Genomic DNA, 24988 nt, shown 5'->3' on the forward strand with positions numbered 1-24988 from the left:
TTCGAGGCTAACAAGCACGAGATTTCTCTCCCGTGTCTCTTATCTCTTGGCCCATTGCCAGACATTGAGCCCAAACCTCCGGGTTTTATTTGTTGCGCGTTTCTATCCTCCTCAGCTCATCGTCAGTTTTTATTCTTGAAACCCAACAAACTTTCCAATATTCTTTGCAGAAGCCACCTTACTCTCGTTAATATCCCGCAATGGCGTCCGGCATTCCATATACCCCTAAACCCGCAACTGACATCTTCACCCCGTACCAAACTGACATTGACCGGCGACAATGCAAAAGAATTGTGCCCATGAGAGTGCTGGCACTCGGTCTGGGACGGACAGGTACGGCCTCGTTGAGAGCCGCACTGAAAGAGCTGGGTTACACCGACACGTACCACATGATGTCCGCCAGCGTTGAAAATCCCCCTGATTGTCTCTGCTGGATGGATGCCTTTGCTGCCAAATATGAGGGCAAAGGGAAATTCGGCCGGGAAGAATGGGACGCTTTATTTGGACACTGTCAGGCCGTTTGTGACTGGCCAGCCGTTGCGTTTGCCAAAGAATTGATCGAGGCATACCCCGAAGCCAAAGTCATCATCACCACTCGAGATGTTGATTCATGGCACAAGTCGGTCATGAAGACGGTTAATTGGCGTGCCAATGACCCCGAACTGAAGGCGGTTGCCAATTTCGACTGGGCTGCCGGCCTGTACCACCCCATGCTGCGCAAATTTTGGAAGTACTTCTTCTATGACGATTTTGAGAACCAAGGAAAGCAAAGGTTCCACGACTACTACAAGGAGATCCGAGAACTCGTGCCACCGGGCAACCTGCTGGAATACCGAGTGAGCTCGGGTTGGCGGCCCTTGTGTGAATACCTCGGCGAACCTATTCCCGACAAGCCATTCCCACGATCCAACGACGCCGACAACTTTGTCCAACGATGCCGAACACAGAACCGCAAACAGATGATGAACGTCATTTTCCGCGCTTTGGTTGTGGGAGTCCCTGTGGTTGCCACTGCTCTTTCCGCCACGTTCGCATATACTCACTACGTCCCGAGATTCGTTCAGAATGCGCCATTGTGGACCACAGCCTCTTAAAAAAACACCCAAAAAGGTTGGACATACAGAAATTTTCCTCCTGATCACAGAGCAGGATTTGTATATAGCCCGGCGTTTGGATTTGTACCTGAGATGTTTACACTACCATGACGTGGACATTGCAGGACCGTTGCTCACATTTGTTTCTAGACGTAATAGGTTTGGGAACTGTTTGGAACAAAAGTGGCAGGGTAGCCATTTTGTTAGGTTTTGTCCTCATTGGGATTGTTGGTTTTGGGATGCCTCTTTTTCTGAAAGATAGAAATGTTCGGCTTGTACCGGTTAGCATGTAGTATCAAGGCACCCCATGAACAAGCAACAAACCGATCCATGAATGGGTCCCCGCTGGTCGAGGATTCTAAATGCCGTCAGAGGCAGACATTCACCCTTATTTCTCCCGGCTGTCGGGGAGAACCCAGATCCGGATTGCGCGTAGTCTTCTGCAACTGTCCCTATTTCGATTAGACCCACCCAGATGAAAGGATACCGTAAATGAAACAGTGAGATTTGATAAGATGGACTAGCAGGGATTTCTTTTGGATAATGGAGAATGGAGTCTGTTTGCCTGTTCGGTCACTATCTGTCAAATAAAAGATCAATAGAGGCCGCTTATAGGCGGAGCCCGGTCTCATTCTGTAAATAGATAACTTTCGTTCATAGTTCATGGTCAGTGGGCCATGCGGAAATATAATGAATGGCTGGGGCAGATAGAAGAGTCCGTGGGCTGCGTGGGTGGTGACCTTGCGAATCCCTCGTCCTCATTCGCTTCGCCTTCTTGCCTAGAGCTGAAACTACATTCCGGTTGCATATCTTCATCCTGAACTGCCACAATTAGATCCTTCAGGTTGTTGAAGAGACTGTCAGGCTGTGCTCCTGACCCGGAGAGGGGTGGGCGTAAGACCCGACCCCAATCCCAATCCCTAAATCTGATCTTTGATCCTGATCCCTCCCGCATCGCCACCTCGGATAGCGAGAAGAACCAGAATACTTCTACCCTTCTTGGCAAGCCCGGAGTTACCCAGTAGTCAGTCTCAGAGATTGACAGCCGATCTGGATAAGCTCGGCTGATACGGGACGTTTCTGTAGGTTTGTCATTTTTTTTTTTTTTGGGGATTTGATTCTCCATTGATCTTTTGCATCATCTCGTCCAAGGCATTTCTTTCGGGTCGTTTGGTTCTACTATATGTTGGACCAGATCCGAAACAGGGTAATGCGATGAGGCTCTCTCTGCATCTGCAGTGCTGGTTCATATGCCTTTTGGCTTGGAGGATAGCTGCCGATAATGGCACGCAACCAATTTCTATCTTTCGATCCGTAAGTACGCCTTGCTTGCGAGCCCATCCCCATCAACGGAAACCTTTTCTGACCGACATCAGAGGCCGGACCTGGTGGCTCCCATTCTCTCGGTCTTTAGAATAACCCCCGAAAAACTAGCACCGGGATATTATTTTGTCTCCCCCTATCAGCAAGTTCAAGAAACGGTCCATATCTATGACAACGATGCGGTAAGACAAATTCGTCACGCGATCTCATCAGACCCGGAAATTGTTCTTGTGCTGACCTGGCTGATTCAGAATCTCGTCTGGACTGGCTTTGGAGGTGCTGGTCCGGGTATATCCCATGCTCCTCAAACATGCATGTATAAAGGTGAAGTCCATCTGTGCTTCTACCAAGGCACTCAGATGCTTGGTTGGGGTCATGGACATGGCATCATCATGGACAAGCATTATCGTATTGTCAAATCCGTCGAGCCGGGCAGCTATCAAGCATCTTCGGACATGCATGAATTCAGGCTGATCAATGACGGAGAATCCGCGCTCATGACTCAATATCTACGCAGCGTCTACGATCTTTGTCCCTGGAACCTGTGCGATGGTCTCGGATATATCCAACAAGGAGCTTTCCAAGAAGTCCACGTCGACACGGGCGAGGTCATCTTTGAATGGCACAGTTTGGATCATGTGGATCCATCCGAGAGCTATGTCGAACCCAGCACGACCGAGATCAGTGGAAGTGGTGAACACCCTGAAAGCCCCTGGGATTACTTCCACATCAATTCGATTGACAAGAACGAGGATGGGGACTACCTCATTTCCGCCCGGCATGTTTCTGCAGTGTACAAGATTTCGGGCATTGATGGGCATGTCATTTGGCGACTGAACGGTGCCAAATCCGATTATTACCTGGATGGCTTTTCCTTCTCCTTCCAGCACGATGCCAGGTTTGTGTCGGAAAACGAGACGCATACCGTCATCTCCCTGTTCGACAATGGCTCCAATGGATTCAATCAGACTCAGCCCCATTCGACCGGTCAGATCATCAGCCTGGACCATACGACCAAAGTCGCCACTTGTCTCTTGAATCTCGACCCGCCTTTCGTCGACGGTCACGCACACATCTCGAAATCCCAGGGAAATTTCCAACGTCTTCCGAACGGCAATATCATCATGGGCTGGGGCAATGATGCATTCTGGACCGAGTACACGTCCGACTACGAAATTGTGTTCTACGGCGCTCTGGGTTGGAGAAACGTGATGAACTATCGGGTGCACAAATTCGACAATTGGGTCGGATTGCCACTGACCAAACCTGCCATCTGGTCATACTCGAAACAAGGAGCGGAAATGAAGATGTACGTCTCCTGGAACGGTGCCACCGAAGTGAGAGCCTGGCGATTTTGGGGCGGTGACTCGAAACAAGGTCCCTTTGAGGAGCTCTCGACCGTGGCCAAAACTGGCTTCGAGACCATCTGCAGCCACGAACCGGCTTACCAATTCATTCATGCCGAAGCTCTGGACAAGGACGGTCAGGTGATTGGCAAATCCGCCACAGAAGCTACTTATATCCCCAACGAGCAAATGCGCGAATACTGCGACGACTTGGCCTGTCGATTCATGCCAGACAACAAGCAGCGAGAGAAAGAACGGGAACAAAAGGCCAAAGAGCAACGAGAGAAGGAAGAAGCAGCACGTCTTGGTCATGAAAGAGCCAAAAAGAATGCGGAGATCTTTGGAGGTACGTTGGGCGGCCTGGCGGGCTTAATCGTCATCATTATGATATTGGCGACGAAGAATTTCGTTTCTCGCCCCGTCCATGTGCTCTCTCACCATATTTGGAGCGCAATCAGTTCAAGGTTTTTGGGGATGAGACAAGGAGGAAGAGACGTGGGTGTTGGTGCTGGATATAAGGCTCTCGCTCTTGATGATCAGGATGGCGATACGAGTAGTGGAGCCCCCATGATTACGGACCCCTCTTGATTGTAACGGAATGGGGGAAAAAACACGAGAAGGCATCTATCTGCTTTGGTCGTTGCAAATGCATCTGGGACCTGGAGTATTTTTAATAATTGGTGACTAATGAACTGATGTCTTCATGAATCTTGATTCTTAGAAGAAACTGAGCAGCTCTTGCGCCCTCTTTTTCTCGGGTTGAACTTTCAGGGTGTTCCTATAACTCGTGTCCGTGTCCGAGATAGAAAAGGGAGGCGACTATAGGAGGAAGGGAAGCAAGGCCTATATCAAAGCCACTTCATCAAACAAGATCAGAAAATCCTCGGGCTGTGCTAGGCCTCCTTTAGCCCCAACCCAAGCTTCACCGATCTCAGGCCAATCCCAAACTGGCTTTCGATCGAGGGAAATTTCACAGCGTCATTACAAGTGATATTTGTAAAAAGAATGGACGTGCCAGGATTCATTGGACCGTTCCATGCCGCAGTAGCCGGGAGGGTCTGAAAGTTCAAAAGGCCCCCCTAGTTACCGCCCAGAGCTAAGCTGATAGGCAAATGAGCCACATGGCCACGGTCGAACAAAAGGTCCATGATCTTGGTTGTGTTTCTTTTTTTTCCTTTCCCTTTGCCTGCCTGACCTGACTGTAACCGAGATGCTGTGCCGTCGCGAAAAGATTGGCAGGAGTACTGGAATCCTAACGGTGGCTGGCGTGTGTGTGCGTGTTCGTGTAGTAAATAGTACCTCGTACGTCATGTACTCTGTAAGGAGCACAGAACGTATGTGGACAGAGAATCCTAGATGTCGCGCGGCCTGGAGGCTGTTTCGGTTTCGTAGCAGATACCACTCATTGAAGGGTGGATTGGTTAATCAACCACCCCGATTTACGCGCACAAGGCAGCTACAGAGGAGGCTCCAGCAGTTTCAAGAAGTTCCCACGTATTATCTTTAAGGCAAGGATAGGCATTGACGTCGCCGGAGTATTATGGGCCTGAGACCCCTATTAGAGGCCCGTGAGCCTCCCCTTTTCGGTGACCCCAGCGAACTTCAACACAAAAGGTCAGAGGTTAGATGCGAAATAAAGGAGAAGAGCTGATCACAATCAATTGCAGGAAGATCAGATACAATCTACAGATGTCTGTTAACATGGGTGCAGACAGTAGTTTGTCTTTCGTCACGCCATTGGGCGGCCCTCGATCGATATCCAATTTGGGGGATGATTGCGAGCGGCCCGATCATCTCTCTATCGTGAGCCGCTGTGCGGCACTCCTTGTGCCTTGCTGGACGTAATTTGAGGTCGCAGGCTTACTGAAAGAGAAGACCCCGACTCCCTTACTATCCACCGACTCCCGAGGCTCTACCAGGATCCTATCCACCACGGTACCCGCCTGGGCCCAGCGTATCACCCAAGGGTGCGCTATCTTGTCGGCCCACTGACGAGCAAAAGACCAAGAATCAACCCCCCGAAAAGCCACGCGGATGCCCGACTTCGCAACGCTGAGGCTTGAACACGACCTAGTCAAGTTCACGTCCTGTTCTTCACTTGTTTTCCCCCGACGTCGGCTTATCGTTATAGATGGTCTCTCCCCCGCCTCGATACCCTTCATTCCAAGTTGAATAGACCTCTCATCGACATATCCGTATATCCGTGTCCTCATACGAGCACTTAACTGTTGCTTGTACCCTACGAGACCCCCGTCCACTCCACACACCTGGCTGGCAATCTTTGTGGCCGCAGTCCACAAAGCACGCGACGAAGGTACTTGATACGGGAACTGCTCTCGTCCTCCCGGCTGTCTATCAGTGGACCGAACCTTACGATGCATGCCTAGAGAAAATCATACCAAGAGACACGCAGGTGAAAAATTTTACACCATATCCATAAAATTTCTATCAACACAATGTCTCAAGAAGTCGAGACCAGAGGGACAAAGCCGCCCGCGGCGCCATCATGGGCCTCGATCCCGAACAAATTCCAACTCTTCATCATCTGCACCGTCCGAATAGTAGATTTCCTCCAACAGGCCGCTCTGCAGGCCTACATGTTTTACCAGTTAAAGTCGTTTTCTCCGTCCGCACCAGACTCGCAGATCTCCTTCGAGGCCGGCGTGCTACAGGGAGTCTTCACGGCCGCACAGGTGTTTACAGGCATTCTCTGGGGGAGGGTGGCTGATTCGCCGAGATTTGGGAGAAAGACTGTCCTGCTCATTGGACTAACTGGACAAGGAATCAGTTGCGTGGGCGTAGCGTTTTCACGAAGCTTCCCGGTTGCTACCGTCTGGAGATGCTTGGGCGGCGCAGTCAATGCGACGGTTGGAGGGGCCAGGACGGCTCTGGCCGAGAGCACGGAGAAGAAGTTCCATTCGAGAACCTTTTTGTTACTGCCTCTGGCGTGGAACATTGCCAACATCATTGGGCCCCTTTTTGGAGGTCTGCTTTCCGACCCGGTCTACCACTACCCAGGACTGTTCGGGGAGAACTCGACATTCGGCGGCGCGGACGGCGTGGGGTGGTTGAAGACGTTCCCCTACGCGGCTCCCAACTTGTTCTGCGCCTTCGTGCTCTTTGCAGACGCTCTCCTGGTGTGGTTGGGCCTGCGTGAGACTCTTGTATCGATCAAATACAACCGAGACCGAGGCATCGAGTTGGCCGAACACATCAGCTATCGCATCAATACTATGGTCTTCCGGCGGTTCGGATACAGCCAGCTCGGCCAGGTCGAGGTAGCCGGCTCCGATACACTAGATGACGAAAACATCCCGTCCAGCACGCCGCTCACGTCGCTACCGCCCAAGGAAGTCGACCATTCGTACCCGTCTACCTCGAAACCCCCACCACCATCTGAGTCTCCCAAGTCTGCTCCCCCGTTCTACCACGCTATCACGCGCAATGTGCTTCTGGTCCTTGCAACAGTCGCATTGATGGATTTTCAAATGGGCGGCTTTGCCCAACTTTGGACCGTATTCCTATCCTCTGCTCGGCGAACTGATGAAGAAAAGGCCACCATCCGCCTCCCCTTCGTCTTTGCAGGTGGTCTTCAATTCTCGTTACCCACGATTGGCCTTGCCATGTCAATTCTTGGTTTCGTGGGCATCATCCTGCAACTCACACTATACCCAAGCGTGAACGCGCGCTTCGGCCTGCTCCGATCTACACAGTGGTCGTTGTTCGTGTTCCCCATCGCCTACGCCCTGGCGCCGTACTTGTCTCTACTGATCTCGGCACCAATTCTACTCTGGTTTGGCATTGTGGTCGTGGTGGTCCTCCAGGTCGCTGCACGCACCTTCGCCATCCCGGGCTCTGTGCTATTAATCAACAACTCGAGCCCCAGCCCCGCTATGCTGGGCACGATTCATGGCATGGGCGCCGCGACCTCCAGTGCGTTCCGGACCATTGGGCCCATTGTTGCAGGTCATTGGTATGGACAGGGCCTGGAGAAGGGTGTCGTCGGCTGGGCGTGGTGGTGGTTGAGCCTCGTCTCTTTGATCGGTGTGATACCAAGTTTTTGGGCGAGAGATGGGAAATGAAGCATATAAAGGGAGAAATCCCAAAGCTTGCGGTTACAGATACAGATTTTTCAAAGCAATCGTTTCAGAATTTTTTTCTTTTTTTTTTTTTTTTTTCCCCACCCAAGGTTTGTAGTATAGCACCATATGTCCCGGTTCAATTTGTCTCAGGGTCTGGTCTGGTCCGGAGTTTGAATGGACATTGGATATGGATTTGCACATGTACAAGGACAATGGAGCATGGGAGGGAATGGAATGGACGTTTTGAATCTTTGAGAGGAAGAGATGCGGTATATGTATAGAATATGCCGTCTCGTATCATGCACATATCCAATAAATATTTACATAAACTCCGAAAATGACGATGAAGTATTATAAATCAATTTCATGAGCTTCGTGACGTGCTTGTTCGTAACGGACCCTAATTTCGACAGCTGGAGGATGGCTTATTGGCTGCCGGAACGGATTCCCAATGCCCTTCATAGCTGGCCGACTTCACAGTCAGTTTCCAGACAGTGCCGAGTCCGACATTTGGCAATGAGTATTTTGTATTTTACCAAACGATTCAAGCCGATGATGGAATATGGCCGGTTCAGGATGAGAGTCCGGTCTCTGATTGGTGATTTCCGTTCATCCCTCCTCGATCTCAAATTCACATACAATGTGTTGGAGGGACAATAGTGATGTCAAGGGTGCTGGCTCTCCGTTCATTCGGATTCCAGTTTCGTAGGATTGCTGTAGATTACGAGAATTTGTTTGGTGTGTCTTTCCTCCATCGGGCATTTGAGATTTCCTCGTCTGATAGGAACAGAATCCCCCATAAATTGAGTGAAACCTCTAGGCGTGCTCTCTCGGAGGACCAGCCAGTCATTGGTGATAGGAGTATTGAGGGTAAAATTTGGGTCCATCGAAGTCGGTCCTTCGAACGCCATGTTGGGGACCTTTAATGTGGCTCCGGGAGTTCATCACTTTTTCACAGAAACCACTAGGAAGGGCCAAGATAGGGAATCATCGTGGTCGGTCGTAAACTATATTAATTGCTGTTCTCTGGCGGGCTGCCTGAAACGCACGATACCGAGTGTTGAGTTTCTTGGCTTCGTGACTTGCTTCATTGTAGATCTCGAGGATCAGATCTACCTTGTCGGTGAGCTTTCTCTGAATATTCTTTTGACTATGGCCAGCAGCTGCACGGAGGACACTCGGTTTCCTTTCTTTCAACAGGTTCAGAAGACTTCGACTTTGATCAAGCAAGTCTTCGTAGATACGGATTGTTCGCCTCACTTGCTTGGCCAGGTTCAGCCGACTGAAGGTCGAAATTCGTCTTGATATTGTCATAAGGTCGCCGTCAGAGTTAGAAAGGGCCTTCACAACATTCCTCATGTCTGCGGCTAGTTCGATGCTAGCGATTTTCTCTCTATTCTCAGACATCACGGGGGTTAACGCCAGTTTGCAAAAATATACGTCATCAGCCAGATTTGCGACTAGCACTATAGTTTCAGCGACGTCCATGAGGGATATCCACGGTTCTGTTGCTGCAACAGGGGTTCTCTTCTCTGATGGAAAGATTTGAGTGATAAAGGAGAGATGTTGGAGGTTGAGAGGTCAAAATGAGGCTGAAAGGGCCGTGTCCTTTGTCTGCTACAATGCCCAATCAGAATTGGGGGAAATGACGGGACTAACGTATCTACCCCCGCAGCTGCTTGTCAACTTCCCATCATCACCAATACTTAACGAGTCGATATGCGACGCTTCATGATGCAGCTTATCTGTCTTCGACGCCATTCCCTAGGCGGCAATTTTGAAGAATTCCTTCAGCTGTTGTATGCCGAGTCCAGGCAAGGTCCTGGCAACACACTTTGAGATCAGCACCTATTACGCCCACCAAGGAGATGTGGTATGCAAGGAGCTGAATACTCTCTACATTCCTCTGGTTGCGCATGAGCCTGCCTTTCCGTGTCTACAGCTTCTCAACACCATGTCTAAGAGCTGTAGGTTCATCTGACCGCTGTGGCAGTTGCGTGGCTCCAAGCTACTCGAATACGTGAACAACTTTCTTCTTATCTCACAAACCTTCCTTTCACCAAGCCATATTGTGGCTACGGAAGTCAAATAATGTCGCAATTGTCTCTGGACTCAAGCATTATGAAGCTTTCGTCTAGCCTCAACCCTCAGGCGACACGTCACGAGGCTCAACTACGTCGAAGCGAACCCCACCAAAGCTTCACGATCTCACGTGGCCGTGATTTACAGCTGGTGAAACCTTTGCCCAGAAGTCAGGTGCGGTGCTTACCGTTTCAATCTCGAAGCTGGGGACTACATGATGAGCATGAGTTGGCTCAAGCTAGCCCTGACACCCTTCACGGCGCATCTCTCTCTCTCTTTTGATCTGGAACAGCAGCTAATTCGTCTTGTTATTCCTTTGAGTTTGTTTTGTTCAATCGGTAGGTTGTCTTTTCAAGACATTCATTCTCTACAAAATGGAATCATCACAATGTACGTTTCGTCGGCTACCGTTCTTTTCAGTCTCTTCGTTTGGATCTCGGCTGGCCCGATTAGCACGAAGACCAAGAGTGCTCTCCCCGTCAGGCCGTATAGCGAATTTCAAGCTTTCTGACGGAGTGGCCAGTAATGCCTTGGCTGAAGTGAACGCCCAATTTCCAGTATGAATGATGAATGGACTTGTTTGAAAACAGCTAACAGCTTCAGATCGATACCTCCGGCCAGAGGGGCCCAGGAATGGAGGATAACCACAATTTGACAGATCAAACACCCTGTGTCCATTCCTTGCTTATAGGTATATTACAGTACACAATGACCAAGTAAAGACTGTCGGGACACTACTAATAGACCCCGGCGGCTTGTGCCAATAGCAAATGGCGGGCCGGCTACGTGTTATGCCGTGCCAGAGAGACGGCGATTCACAATGGCAGGAGCCCTTCATGCCGGCCTGAGTAGAAACCTGTGGATGGAGAATACCACTGGCTAATATTCAAAGTACAATATCTTGTCATGACTGGCGCAAACCGGCCGTCTGTCGCACTACCTAGATGCAACCCTTTTGATGGCAAGAAAATTCCCGATCCAGTTAGGAGAGCCTTCATCGTAATAGCAGCCATCACCTGCCTAATGAAGTTAGTCTGCACTACCCAACGCGTTCGCGTAGCCAAAAGTCGGAGACGCGTGAACCTCCATGTATGAACCCTACGCAGTTGATCTTGCCTTCAGTTGCCATCACCTTTCCATCCTTTCCCAAACCGACAGCAAACATGTCCGACGACCCACGAATTCCCAATCTCCCAGTCGAAATCCTCAAAATAATCATTAATTCTGTTGAATGCAAATCAGACCTCAAGAATGTTCGTCTGGCAAGCAAAACGCTGGCCATACTGGCAGAGCCTCGCCTATTCCACCGAATAACCCTCGTTCCGTTTGTACATTGCTTCCAGTCCTTTGTCAGTTTCTGGCAGGATAACCCGATCACACAACATATCAAATGCCTTGTGTATGATGCCGCATGGAGATACACGGAGTACCTCACGATTTACCCAAGAAATGACAAAACGTTTGCCATTCTGAATAATCTGAGCAGAGATAGCCTTAGATATTCATCCGATGATACCCCAGAGGCGCTTTATCTGGCTGGATGTGTGCGGATACTACCTGCTCTACATCAACTGTTTGTTCGGGAATTGGTGGGAGAGTATTCTGGCTGTGTGAGGGGTTTCCCAGAATGGGATGCAACCATACCAGCCTACTTCCAACGCTTTCTCAGAGAGACCGAAATTGAGCACTTCGGCCTAGATGACCTCCTTCTGACTGAGAATACTCTTGCGGAGACACCGCCAGCCTCTGAGTCGGCCCTCCTCTCATTTGTGACCACTAACGCAAACCTGTCCGAATTTACTGCTAGCGGAATCGATGCAGAAGCTTTCCTCGACCCTCCACCCGGCCGACGGCACTCCACCGATCTACAATTGTACCGCCCCATCTTCAAACATCTCAAATCCCTTAAACTAGAGTTCAGAATCTCCTGTCACCAGCACCTCGAACATGCTCATAAAAATCTTGCCAACATTTTGATGACCTCCACTCAGCTGGAAACATTGAGCTTGATGCTAGGAGATGACGTATCAGAAATATATCAAGACGGGTATTACGAAGAACATTCTTGGTTATCTCCAATAGTCAGGGACCGTGACGGGAACATATGCGAGAAGACAATATTTCCACGACTTATGAATCTGACCCTAGGCACTATGATGTGTCTGGAAGCTGAGCTGATTGCTTTCATTGCCAGTCACAAGGGCATGTTGAATCGTCTTTCGCTTGAAGACCTGATTCTCGTTCCAAGCTCGAATCAGTACTTTCCTGCGTGTTTCGTGCGTATTTTTAAGGAAATACGGTCATACGGGATCCCATCCGTCAAGCTATCTGGCAGATTCAACAATTTGTCTCACCAAGTATGGGAGATAGAGGATGAACGCCATTACCCCTCCTGTTCTAAGGAGACATCTCTGAAGTACCGGACGGAACAGTGGCTTAGCGGCCAAGGAAGTGATGAAGAATGTCCAGTCGAGTCTGCTGCTGTCAAGTTGGATGCTTCTGGCTGCGAAATCATTGTTCCCAACGAAGACTTCTTCGGTGGTGATGGTAGTTGGGAGATCAACTACCAGGATGACGAGGACGAAGACGACTGGGACATTAACCAAGGGGATGCCGATATAACCGATTTATATCTCCACCACATTCTCGGATCCGTCCACAACAATGACATCCTCTTTGGCTTTGATGATAATTTCGAAGAGGATGAAGATTTTGATGAAGAGGATGAAGATTTTGACAGAGAGGGTTACAATGGCTACGTCCACCCCTCCTTACGCGACTTTTTCTAAGCTTTTCCCAGGATTTTGAGTGGATAAGTCAATTAGATTCCATGGCACGTTTTCCCCCACTGATATCCTTATTGGATCCACGCAAGGGCACAATTTGGTCAATGAACGGATACTATGACATTGGATCTGGGTTAGGAGTTCTTGTAACGAAAGTGATCAAGGATTAAAGAAATGAACCAAAGGAAAAGCAAGTAGGTAAAATTCTTTTTTTTTTTTTTGTGTTTTTTTTTGGGGGGGGAGCCTCCTGGGATGAGGTTGTCAGACTTCTTTTCGGACATGTCTTGTGAGATTAGTTTTTCAAGCAAGAGAGAGAGAGTGTGTGTGTGTGTGTTTTTCGGTTTTCTGGGAGTGCTTTTCATGTGGGAATCGCAGAGCGACAAAGTCAATAGGGCAAAGTACTCTATGTAGCTAGCTACATGGAGCTACGATGGGTAGGCATTGTTGCAATGAAGAGGCGAGAGATACCCTAGGTTTATAGAATGCTATTCGAATGAGATCTCCACTTCTCTTGATGTCTGGAAGAAACACTTACTGGATGGGCCTGACCCAGATGAAATGATTCTCGCACCATGCCCTCTTGCGTTCACAGAACAAGCTAGCCCGAAGTGTCACAATCCGACGTTCATTCATGCGTATGACATCAACATGATAAAGTAAGGATTGCGGATTTCTTTATGACGACGTTTCGGTGAGGCCTGCGTGTCTGAGTGTCAAACTTCCAAAATCCTACCACAGCCACGAACAAGGTTTAATGGCCTCATCGTTTGGTCGCTGCAAGAATTCCAGCTTAATCGGTCGGACACAAGTGGCTTCTGTTTGCCACAGTGCTCCCATAATACCCTTGGAATATCTCATATGCCCTACTGTTACACCGTATTAGGATCAAGGGTCAGGTAGGAGAGAGTATAGGTCTGATCCGTACGGATGTCCAATTGGGGATCACTAGGACAGGCCTGACGGTCACTTGGCCTTCCGGCTTCCAATTGAACTCCAACAACTTGAACCACCGCCTGCTCGGATTGTCATCAGACGGGGCAATGGTCTGGTCATATCTTCTTAGAAAAACCGAACGTTGGGTTCTCAAGCGATTCCATGGACATGAGCATATTCGCCAGTTGGTGGACGGGATCGAGGAGCCTGCAGCACTGGTCCTCAAACGCATGGGTGATACCGCTCTGGAAGCATCAAAGTTGAAGAATCGGGAGAGTCTAGACTTGGGATTTGTGGCAAATGGGATCACCAATGCTCTTCACGAGGCCGGCATCGTCCATACGGATATTTCTGAAGCCGCTCCTTGTTCTCTCCAAAGCCGAAGCGCTAACGCATTTCAAAATATCTTACACTTGTCCTGGGTGACTGTGGTGATGCCTTTTGGGTGGATATCAAAGCCTATTCTAAGGATATGGCAAGGGAAGACGGCCATGTGATAGGAGCTGCAGTCCTTCGAAGCCCGAAAGCCATGCTTAGTCTTAAATGGGACGCTACCATAGGGAAAATGGTATCAATCCAGATGATCCCGCCTCTCTTCTCGTCTTGGAGGCTTTGAAGGACGGAGCAGAGATTCTCCATCACGGTGAAGTCATGGCCGTTCAGCGCGATGGTTTGCCTGTAGTTAAGCTCTCTTGACGTACGTGGGAGAGGTTCGAAGTCGGGACCCAGTAAACGAGTTCGTCGTGAGGGAACTCCTCGGTCCCGTACGAGGTGAGATGATATAGAAGCCGTGTGACTCTCTTCGAGGTAGTCGACGCCTCGGCCTCATTGTCATGGCCAGCCAGCCGATTTTCAGGCAGCCTTTTCCAACCAAGGCACCCCGGTTCCCAAGGCATCTTGCCCAGTTCTATTGGCGGCTGATGACAAGGCTGCAGCCGAATTCCATCAAACGAGGATTGGAAACATATCCTTGAAATCGTTCTGGAACCGCGTTGCTGCTTTCTTCTGGTTTCTTTCGGCTTGTGAATACATTGAAAAGTTCGTCGGTCAAGCGTTCGTGGGCGCTCCAGTGGAAGATACGGTGATCGCCATGTTTGGAAAAGTCACCCAACAGTCACGTTGCGGAGTCTGCACCGGATGAGCAATGAGTCTTTATCGGAGGAGACACAGGGCAGGATGGCTACGAGGCGGAATTTGGTCCTTAGTTTGGTCCCAGGGGACGTATTGGGAACTCGTTTTGATCTGCTCATAGGATCTCTCTCTCTCGGCATATTCAGGCACCGCCACAGCGGGCCTCGTAGGCGCCCTGAATTCATGAGATTGTAGGTCGAAGGATCTCCAACAAAGTTGTCAGGCCGGCAGAGTTCGATGTGAATCTGGGAGTGGTCATAAAATTCGATCACGTGGTAGCGAACTACAACCTTCTCGACGAAAAGTGTAAATTTTGGTTTTCCAGTGGCCGGCCCCGCTAACAGATGTCTCATCTCGGAATATTTTGTGAGAGTCAACAGTGAGATTATTATTCCGGTCCATTCTGACCTCATCTACCACCTTTGGCTCTTTTTGACGGTGTTTCGATCATCTTCTCATCCTTCTAAGTTTCTCCAGTCAGCCTCATATTGGAGTCTAGATTTTGAAATCTAGAATTTTCACCAGATTTCCACCAATCACCCCCCACCATTCCCGAGTCGCACCCGATGTTTATTACACCTGGTGTCAAAAGGAAGCGTTCGAGTACGTTCAGCTCCCCTTGGCCCGGCTTGCAAAATATGGATTGACATGTGTCATTTGTGGTCACTGAGCTTAAGGCTGGATATTACTCACATCTCTCAGGAACGCAGTCTCTTCCTCCACCCGAACTTCCTCGTTTGATTGCTGAACAACATGTCCCCATACCTGCGAGTGACAAGGATACCAAAAGATTGATCGTGGTACTGTCGAACGCCAGCCTCGAAACCTACCGAGCAGCCCACAGTGGGAAACCAGGCGGGAAAGAAGAGAAGTATTCGCTCTTGAACAGCGATGAACACATCGGTGTGATGAGGAAGATGGGCCGTGACATAAGTGATGCCAGACCCGACATCACTCATCAGGTGGCTATATAATCCCACTGGGGTTGTGGTGGCGAGCGAGCTGACTTCAACGTCCAGTGCCTGCTTACTCTCCTGGACTCTCCCATCAACAAGGCCGGCAAGCTGCAGATTTACATTCACACTGCCAAGGGCGTTTTGATCGAAGTTAGCCCAACCGTGCGGATCCCGAGAACGTTCAAACGATTCGCCGGTCTCATGGTTCAACTCCTCCACAGGTTGTCCATTCGATCGGTAAATTCACAGGAGAAACTTCTCAAGGTCATAAGAAATCCCATCACGGACCATCTCCCACCAAACTGCCGAAAGGTGACCCTGAGTTTCGATGCCGATGTCGTCCGAGTCCGGGATTACGTCGACACGTTAGGCCCTTCAGAGAGTATATGTGTCTTTGTCGGCGCCATGGCCAAAGGAAAGGACGACTTTGCAGACGCCTTCAGGGACGAATCTATCAGTATCAGCAACTACAGTCTCAGTGCAAGCGTCACCTGCAGCAAATTCTGTCACGCTTGCGAAGATGCCTGGAGCATTGTCTAAGGTATGACGTTACCAACCTTCTTCCCTTCTTTTCCTTTTCCAGTGGCCATTCTGCAAAGGCTAGATCACAACATCGAAGCTATCTTGCATGAACACTGTCGCCACTTTGCGTTGGGGGAGTTGGATCTGGCGTTTGTTTTCACAACAAGACATAACATGGTTCAACAAACCTCAAGGCGATTTTCTTATCGTCTATATTCGTAGGTGCATGTCAACCTGCCCTACATCAAAAAGGAGGCCAAATACCTGGACTTGGACCGTCCCGTCCATTGCAGACAAATAATGTGATGGTAAAAGTTACGAACAGATCGGATTAGAGTATTGGGAAAAGTTTGATGCGCACGTACCAAATGCCGTGTCACTCCCTCATTAGGCCACGGAGCAGCATTATGGCTTGAGTCAGCCACCATCAAATTCTTTTTCTGGCTCATCACATGAAAGACATGACACGAAACGTTATATGCGGGGCCGCAACCCTGCAGTAGATCGTACTACCATCACACGAACACGACAGGGAATTTCTCAGGAGTATATTGACCTCCTCCAATGTCAAGTCATCTCACAGGAATGTATCCTATTTTCTTTCTCTCAAATTGAGCATTGGCGGCAGGGCAAGGGTGAGCCTGGAGCGATCATCGGCTAGAAACAGACGAATCGTGACAATATTTTTCATGCATTTGCGCCCGACCCGATTCGCGACGGTCCGCCGACAACCAACCACGGAGCATCTTCCATTTCCGCGCCCACTTTTTTCTCTAAGGCACAAATACCCTACTCCAGAGACAAAAACAAAACCCCTTCAAGCTTCCGACTATTCATTCCTGCGATCCATTCACCTTCAACGTGGCACTGCTTCGGTCGTTGACCCGAGTCCTTTCTTATTCGTCGCCACCAACGACATCTGGAGGATCTTCACGCCTCACCAACACAACCTTCCGCTTTAGTCGAAGTCAGGCGCCTGCATCCTTCGCCTGCTCAATTAGCGGCGGCGCAGGTACCATCCCAAGATCCCATTATCATTTTGACCAAAATCTATTTCTCATTTTCGCCATAGTCGCTTTTCCGATCTCTTGCAAATTATACCTGCACAGAACTTCTTCACGGTACACAGTCCGTGATATAAGATTGAATTCAGACTTCGAGTTCACAGTCTCGCCAGGCTCCAGTCCGGGCTGCACTTGTCAAAGCCATACTTCTTCACGAAACCTCTTCATAAAAGTCAAGGATTATATATCTCGACCGTTTCGTTGACTTTCTCTTCCATTGTCCGACACGCTTGTCTTGCCCTCCTGATCTACCATTGCTTTCCTTTCTCCACAATCCCAAATGCCTTCTTCCATCACCCTTACCGTCAGCCACCTCCCAACATCAACCTCCTTCTTCCTGTCTGCTCTCCAACCGTTGAATTACGTTTTTCGTGGCAGAGAAGAACACACAATCGGATTTGGTCCCGTGTCGCCACCCAATACTCCGGCAGATTTCTGGATCACACAAGAAATTCCTGGTGTCCCGGCTGGTGCTGCTCACGTTGCCTTTCCAGCTTCGTCTCGGGCACAAGTCGAGGATTTTTTCCTGGCCGCTCTCAAGGCTGGTGGCAAAATCCACGGCGAACCGTGTCAACGGGATGCCTCAGGATATTACTCCGCCGCTGTGATTGATTTCGATGGCAACTCCATCGAGGCCGTATACAGGCCAGGATTCAGCGATGAGTCAAATAAAGAAAATGAAGACGTGGCGAGTGTGGTTTCACACAGGTCGAGAAGTGTCAAGGCTCCGTCCAAAAGTGTTGTTTCTACCAAGGTTCCCACCGTGGTCTCTCAAGCTAGAAGCAAAGCACCATCTCAGACCAGAAGTGTCGCCGCTCCTTTTTCCGTGTCCAGCTTAGCAACACCAACACCCGAACAAACACAACCGAAACCTAAGCCTCAAGGTGACGTACTCGACACCTTGATCAATGAAGCACACAGTGCGGCAAATGTGGCCCGAAACCTGGTCAACAGTGTCCGGCCCAACCTCACCGCATCAGCCTCGTCGGCACCTTCTACCCACTCCTCCAGTAATGGTGGTGTCGGAGCAGGTGAAGCCATTGTCGGCACCCTCCTCGGGGTCGCTGCCGGTGCAGCTCTGCACTACGCCTTCACCAACCGGTCCAAGGAGAGCCAGTCCAATGACCAAGACGAACCAAAACCTCAATCACGTCGGCCCTCGGCCGTTGGCCGTAGTATAACGGACCCCGCCATAGCCCGCCCAGAATATTCGTCTGTTGGATCGGGCGCCTACTGCCAAGCCACAGGTGGACGAGGTTATCGCGCAATTGAGCCCGCCCCTTCTGCTTATACATACGACCAAGATGGAGGCCAGCGATTGATCACCATGCAAGATAACGATCCACCCCAAACCCTGGTTGCTCCACGCTCTGAATACGCATCGACAATCCGCCCACCGTCGAGGAGAATGAGCGTCGACTCTGGTTTTGGCCCTGGTCCTCGAGATCAGGACCGACATCTAGACAAAGACGCCGTATCCTCGCATGTGTCGTCCAAAGCTTCGCGACACTCTAAGAAGGGCATGAAGGCTCTCGAAGCCCCGCCGACAAGTTATCGCGCCCCCACGGTTTTGACCACCGCCGAGACACAGGCGTCCGGGAAGGATAAGCTGAAGGCTGGATCTCGTAGCGGCTCGAGATCCCGAACGCGCAGCCTGTCGAGGATTATGAGTCTGAGTGGGCGACCGGAGGAGAAACCGACGCGGTCACGATCACAATCCCGCCATAGCTCGAGGAGGAGCCGTCGAGACGAGTTTGACGACGAAGCAACAACGGTCCTTCGCGTCACGGAAAAACTCCATCGGACGACCAGCCAACAATCGCGTGCGGAACACGAGCATTCCCAAGTCCATCATTCAACTTCACAAGTTGGATCTAAGGCCCCTTCGCGCGCAAGCTCGAGACACACCGCTTTTCGCACCAAAGCACCAGACCGTGACCACGAACCGCATGAATACCCGCTCCCGCCATCCCGCGCGGCGACGTGGGCAGGCTCCGAGGCGGGCAGTTTCGTGTCGGCACGCTCGAAGCTCGGACCGGCCAATATTGTGAGTGCTCCTAGGACTATCATTGGGAAACTCAACCCCCTTCGAACCGGAAATGACACGCAGTGTCATGATTTCGTGGCTCCAAAAACTGAAAGTGTGGTGTCCAAGCAGAAGGATCTCGCGCGGCTTGATGTTACGGATCGTGAGGTCAGGCCTGAAGACAGTGTCAGTCAGATTTCGGTGGATAGTCGGAGGAGCAAGAGGAGTAAGGCGAGTAGCCGACGGTAGAGATGGTAATGGCTGGGGTGGAGCCGGTCTAAGGAGGTGATTAGGTAGGGCTATGTTAGCATATCGCATTTATAGGTGGGCATGGACATCCAGGTCATGAGCATACATTATGTTTTTAATAGAAATCCCTACCGGTCTGCAAGATCATCTCTCTTACATTTGCTGCCGAAGATACTTACTGCTCCGCCGTTTCAATATTGTGGTTGAAATTACCGTTGCTCTTGATGTAGCCAATCGCAGCCACGGAACTTAAACGCCTGCCCCCCTTCAACTTAGCGATGACACCTCCTTCTATCCTCTTTCCCTCAATAGCCTATCGACCCGATATCATGCTCAAGGAGATTTAGAGAAGGAACAATCCGCATTGAAGCAGAGTCCGTGTAGAACTCAACGCAGTCACGGTGGTGACAATGCTCGCCACGATCTATCTGCCTCGATATTTATCCCATCACCATCTTTCTTCGACATGAACGATCAGTCTGTTCCCGGCGTGATAGCTTTCGACATTAACAAAGACTCCCGGTCTCCCTTGACATATACTACTCCTTCCTCTCGCTGGAAAGCTGTCACAACCCGAGATGCCAGAGCAACCAACGCCTTCGTCTATGCAGTGGTCACAACACGCATCTACTGCCGTCCGGACTGCCGAGCACGACTCGCACGGAGGGCAAACGTTGTTTTCTACGACAACAATTCAGAAGCCGAACACAACGGATTCCGAGCTTGCAAGCGGTGCAAGCCCAATTCTCACCCTATATCTACTCCTCTTCGACCCGAGCATGAAAGTCCTCTGGGAACTTTGACTTCACGTCCCGCTGCCACTGAGCCTCTTCCTCCGAACGCGGATGCAGACGATGTTCGAACTAAGATCTACCGAGCTGTTCAATTAATCCGCCAGTCAGCTTTAGAGGGCCAGCAACTGAGCCTCGCCCAACTATCCCAGGAAGTGGGATTGAGTAAATGGCATCTGCAACGGGTTTTCAAGCGGCTTCAAGGCGTCACACCGCGAGAAATGGCCGAGCAAATGATTGATATGCAAGCCAACGAGAGTACCACGGGAGACCATACCGTTACGTGGACCTCTTATAATCAAGGCATGATCGAAGTGGAATACGACGGTCAAAGTCGAACGTCCCTTGATCCCTCCGCCACGTCTGGATCGTCGAGCGAGGGCATCCTTACCCCAGTGAACTGGCTTGAGGGATCGATGCCCACGGTAATCAATGAACATGCAAGTCTGGACGTCGATGTCGAAAATCTGTTAAAAGATTTGTTTCCGGAGTTGTGTGGCGATGATCAGATAATTGATCCGATAGTAGAGTTATCCTAAGACTGCATCGCAAGCTCGATCATCGAGTCAATTGACTCACACAATATTAATTTCTACAGTGATTGAGTGGTCCAGAATGCTACTCTACCCTGGAGAGAGAGGGTGAGATTCTCGAGGTTCTCCTTCTGCGAGCCAGTGACGAGCAAGAAGGCCCGAGTCTGACACAGGGGTTCCGAAAGATGTACTCTCACAATCTCTTTGCCCTGAAATACCGGAACTCTCGCAAAAGGGGACCAGTTATTCTGTCTCCGCTTTCCAGCTACATTGGTCGAATTCAGACGATGCTGAAACATCTTCTCTGAACAGCACTGGCTAACAACGCTGTCTCTGCCTTGGCGGTCTCTGTGACTGAGGTCACTAGATAATGCAGGCTCCCAAATGCCAACTCTAATACATTGTTCCTTGTTCTCGCTTGTTCTTGTCAAGATCAAAAGACGTCACGCTGGCCGAAGGCTCGATCGTTCTCCTCGAGTAACAATGTGACTTGTTATTCCAAGAGTGTCTGGCTTTTCCGAGAGTCCGGATAATTGCAAGTCTGCACACTCTGATGCCGTTGAAAACTGACTTGGTGTTTCCCGATCATTCGTGTTGAAACCTTCATCATTCACCTAGTATTGCCAAATGATACGGCGATTGTCTTCAAGAGGGAGTCTCAAATTGAAAAGGAAAGGCCTTCCAGCACGACTTGACCAAATCCCATTAGGCCTAATTCCCCCACTTTTCCAATATGACATGGAGACACCCGTGAAATCAGAAACAGCAGTCGAAAGAGATGGTTCAATTGGAGGCCACGTAATTTTTCCAGAAATGGAAGCTCATGACCACGAAGTCGCCTTCTGCTGCGCTTTAGGCTGATGAATGGGCCTTTATCGAGAAGATGGCCATGACAGTCTTTGAGATGATTGCAAAGCCACCTGAGAATTTTCGGCGACTGGTGCATATTCCTTGTCATCGCCACTTGTGTTATTCCCCTCTGCTACCAGGTGTAGGCAGTCACTTTGTCATCCTTATTCTGGGGGAGTTGACGGGAAACGGCCGGACCTCGAAGATCCGAGCGTGAGCAGAGACTCGAGAGTTACACATTCAACGAAGCATCGAATCTTTTTCGAACCGATCTTTGAATTGTCCGGCTCATCACGGCCGCGGGTATTAAGCCACATACACGATATCGATTCGTGGTATGTGCTATAGGCGTCTTCCAGAATACCTATATGGCTGTAACTTGGCGAACCCTCTAATCATACGGAATGCCGCTGACTTGTCAGAAGGTCATTGGTAAGCCGAAGGTGACAGAGACGCATTTCGAGCTCGAGGAGAAGTATCCGTGACATCTTTTTCCATGGCAGATTGCGCGAGGTAGAGGAAAATCAAAGGGGCCAATTTTCCATCATCGCTAAAGCCAAAGACCAAGCACCGAGAGGCTTGAAGCAAAGGATCAAATCCCATCCGACGAGCGACATAGTCGATACCACAAGAAATTTATCATTGATCCCCATCAAATTCCGTGGGTTCCAGACCTTGGATTCCGGTGTTTTCGGCTATCATCATCTGGTTCGGAATCACAATTCCAATATCCTTGGAAGTTGATTTGCTTTCTCAGATTCTGCCGCTGGAAATGATGTGCCACTGCTGCAGCATCAGCAGGCCACAGCCGACGAAACGTCAATTTTGGTGAATGCCGCAGGAGAGCATTAGAAAAACGTAGGGCCAAACAATCTGCCATGAAACTCATCCATGTCGCGTTGCTCGGTGCACGAGGGAGAGAAATTCTCATCGCGACAAACGCAAACACAGCGCTAACAGTTGGTAACCCTGCCGAGAATGACCCAAATGAGATGCGATTTATACCTTCAAGGCGCGATCGAGGTTGGGTTTCTACAGTTTGTAATTCATTATCATTACCTACACTGTGGCATTGTTCTTCCATTACCCCAAAAAGAAGATGAATTTTATTTCCTTTCCATTGCAGCCGTGTCATTCCTTCCCCTTGATCGGGGCTATTTACATCAGCGACAACGAGTTTTGCGTGTGAGTTTCTGACCCCATTTCCAGCCTTATCACCATTAATCGGACCCCGATCGAGTGAAAACAGGACACGACGGGGGGGGTATACAAGCAATGAAGAGTATGCGACAGACATGTCTCATCTTGAGCAGATCCGCTGTAAGGATATCTGGTGCCCGCGGGAGGATACACCGTTTGTTCAACGATATCCGCTGGCCAAGGTAGTCACTCTGAGTAATGAGGCGCTGGCTAGCTGGGACAGGGCTGCGTCATTTCCATACCTAAGAAATTTGGAGGGGGTATGAACTAAGGTCAACTGCAGTGAAAGCCATGCCAAAGAATGAGAATCGCGAAGGAACGAGCGATGAGGAGTCGGTACAAAACCGTACGTGCATGGTTCTCGTGGCCAATCCGCGCTTTAAGGAGCGTTCGCCAGGCACCACGATTCATAAACTTGGATGTCAGGAAAGCTATCAGTGCTGGTGGAGCTGCCCGCATAGGTCGCCGCACAGGCTCGGCAGGCCGCGACGCCAGTCTGGAAGTCCGTGGTGGGCAGGCAGAGCAAGTCGTACACATATCCGGCGTTTTGGCCAGCCTCGCTGGTGTGGTCGTAGACACTGTAACATGGTGCCGGAGCAATAGCCAGACTCTGACGTCTTCGGATTTCGGCGAGGGGGTTGTTGGTTTCGCGTCGCCGTCGGGGCATGTACGTGGATTTGGGTGTGGGAGAAGCCCAGTCATCCCAGCCGCCGGTGGTGGGCGATGGCTCAGAAGGACAGATGGGCTGACCATATACGTCAAAGATGGCAAAGGTAAGTCCGAAATGCTCTGGGTTGAGGTGGAAATAGCCCAGGGTGGGCTCGTACCAGGCGCAATCGGCCTCAGTGGGGCTTGGCCAGGTCGCGTTGAAGTCGACCGAGGGGAGATCCGGGAGAGGTTGACATTCGTCCGGGGCGCACACGTAGGTGTCGGCGGGCGGGTTCTGCTCCCAGTTGCAATCTATCTGGGGCGGGGTGCAGATGGTTCCTGGAGGGCAGCCCCAAAGGTAGTCGCTGGGCAACGGAGCCTTGGGGGTGTAGGTCGGGTTGACGATTCTCGACGTACAAGTGACTAATCCGGTCAGGGTCGTTGTCGGCGGGCATGTCGTGACAGTGGTGGTTTGAACGACAGTGGTAGTGGTGGTGGTGGTGACGGTACTCAAATCAACGCTGGTGACCGTATGTTCATTGACGATCGTGGTTGGAACGGCTTGGACGGAGGTCGTGGTATCGACCAGAGTGGTGGGCTGGACTTGTATCTCGGTGGTGGTGTCAATGACCGTGCTGTACTCGGTGGCGGTCGAGTAGACCGTCGTTTCGACATAGGAAGTATCGACCGAGTAGACCGTAGTATACTCCGTCACGGGTGAGCATGTCGTGCTCTCCCAGCCCGAGTTGCCAGCATGGCTGAGGGTAATAAGAACAGAACCGACCAGGCCCACGATCTTCAGCCTCATGATGTCAGCTCAACGAAATATGTAACGAATGACTTTCTCGCTACCAAGGGGCATGAATTGAGCTGGGAAATGAAGAGAAACAAAATGAGGGAGGAGCTGGGGTAATCCCTCCCCATCTCTTATATGGGCTTTGAGGCTCTTGTGACATTTCCCGTCCCCCCCGTCTAGCCGTCTTTGCAACAACGATCGAACAAGGAACACGGTGCCCCCGCCGAAGCCTTACTACTGTACCATTAGTCACATCGCTTGAACAGCCTGAAAAAAGATACCTAGGTCTGGGCAGTCCACGTGCTCCATGGCGATGAATTTTCCCACCAGAGAAGACGTCCCTAGCGCAGCCATTAACGGGGGGTATCGCTCCAACGTCCTGCTTTCAATCGAGCGGCCTCTATCATCACTCACCATAATCCTCAGGTGCAACGGCGCAGCGCCCGCCTCCCCAACAAATCAAACTAGTAGAGCAGGCAACTAGCCCTCCGGATCCAAGCACTAGTGTCCATAAATTCCGATGCAGTCGACGCCAAAGTGGAACCAAATGGAAAATGGAGAGCTATTTGAGGCAAAG

The 24988-nt window shown here is 50.4% G+C and overlaps 9 protein-coding genes across 9 annotated transcripts; 8 read left to right on the top strand and 1 right to left on the bottom strand.

Annotated features, from left to right (window-relative positions):
* Window positions 1–200: 200 nt before the first annotated feature.
* Z518_08864 (uncharacterized protein) lies at window positions 201–1094 on the top strand (the record flags this gene model as incomplete). Its single annotated transcript, XM_013414603.1, has 1 exon — window positions 201–1094. The coding sequence occupies one exon, from the start codon at window positions 201–203 to the stop codon at window positions 1092–1094; it is 894 nt and encodes a 297-aa protein (XP_013270057.1).
* A 1282-nt stretch (window positions 1095–2376) lies between these two features.
* Window positions 2377–4351, top strand: Z518_08865 (uncharacterized protein; the record flags this gene model as incomplete). The annotated part of the gene is made up of 3 exons (XM_013414604.1): window positions 2377–2408; window positions 2473–2599; window positions 2669–4351. The coding sequence occupies 3 exons, from the start codon at window positions 2377–2379 to the stop codon at window positions 4349–4351; spliced, it is 1842 nt and encodes a 613-aa protein (XP_013270058.1).
* A 1868-nt stretch (window positions 4352–6219) lies between these two features.
* Z518_08866 (uncharacterized protein) lies at window positions 6220–7845 on the top strand (the record flags this gene model as incomplete). Its single annotated transcript, XM_013414605.1, has 1 exon — window positions 6220–7845. One exon carries the CDS (start codon window positions 6220–6222, stop codon window positions 7843–7845), a length of 1626 nt encoding a protein of 541 aa, XP_013270059.1.
* Window positions 7846–11090: 3245 nt separating this feature from the next.
* Window positions 11091–12716, top strand: Z518_08867 (uncharacterized protein; the record flags this gene model as incomplete). The annotated part of the gene is made up of 1 exon (XM_013414606.1): window positions 11091–12716. The coding sequence occupies one exon, from the start codon at window positions 11091–11093 to the stop codon at window positions 12714–12716; it is 1626 nt and encodes a 541-aa protein (XP_013270060.1).
* Window positions 12717–13753: 1037 nt separating this feature from the next.
* On the top strand, window positions 13754–14143 carry Z518_08868 (uncharacterized protein; the record flags this gene model as incomplete). The annotated part of the gene is made up of 1 exon (XM_013414607.1): window positions 13754–14143. The coding sequence occupies one exon, from the start codon at window positions 13754–13756 to the stop codon at window positions 14141–14143; it is 390 nt and encodes a 129-aa protein (XP_013270061.1).
* A 1200-nt stretch (window positions 14144–15343) lies between these two features.
* Window positions 15344–16273, top strand: Z518_08869 (ribosomal RNA small subunit methyltransferase NEP1; the record flags this gene model as incomplete). Its single annotated transcript, XM_013414608.1, has 3 exons — window positions 15344–15380; window positions 15480–15739; window positions 15797–16273. 3 exons carry the CDS (start codon window positions 15344–15346, stop codon window positions 16271–16273), a joined length of 774 nt encoding a protein of 257 aa, XP_013270062.1.
* A 1326-nt stretch (window positions 16274–17599) lies between these two features.
* Z518_08870 (uncharacterized protein) lies at window positions 17600–19594 on the top strand (the record flags this gene model as incomplete). Its single annotated transcript, XM_013414609.1, has 1 exon — window positions 17600–19594. One exon carries the CDS (start codon window positions 17600–17602, stop codon window positions 19592–19594), a length of 1995 nt encoding a protein of 664 aa, XP_013270063.1.
* A 466-nt stretch (window positions 19595–20060) lies between these two features.
* On the top strand, window positions 20061–20924 carry Z518_08871 (uncharacterized protein; the record flags this gene model as incomplete). Its single annotated transcript, XM_013414610.1, has 1 exon — window positions 20061–20924. One exon carries the CDS (start codon window positions 20061–20063, stop codon window positions 20922–20924), a length of 864 nt encoding a protein of 287 aa, XP_013270064.1.
* A 2422-nt stretch (window positions 20925–23346) lies between these two features.
* Z518_08872 (uncharacterized protein) lies at window positions 23347–24423 on the bottom strand (the record flags this gene model as incomplete). Its single annotated transcript, XM_013414611.1, has 1 exon — window positions 23347–24423. The coding sequence occupies one exon, from the start codon at window positions 24421–24423 to the stop codon at window positions 23347–23349; it is 1077 nt and encodes a 358-aa protein (XP_013270065.1).
* Window positions 24424–24988: the final 565 nt, after the last annotated feature.

This window comes from Rhinocladiella mackenziei, assembly GCF_000835555.1.
Source record: "Rhinocladiella mackenziei CBS 650.93 unplaced genomic scaffold supercont1.6, whole genome shotgun sequence".
NCBI classification, from domain to species: Eukaryota; Fungi; Ascomycota; class Eurotiomycetes; order Chaetothyriales; family Herpotrichiellaceae; genus Rhinocladiella; species Rhinocladiella mackenziei.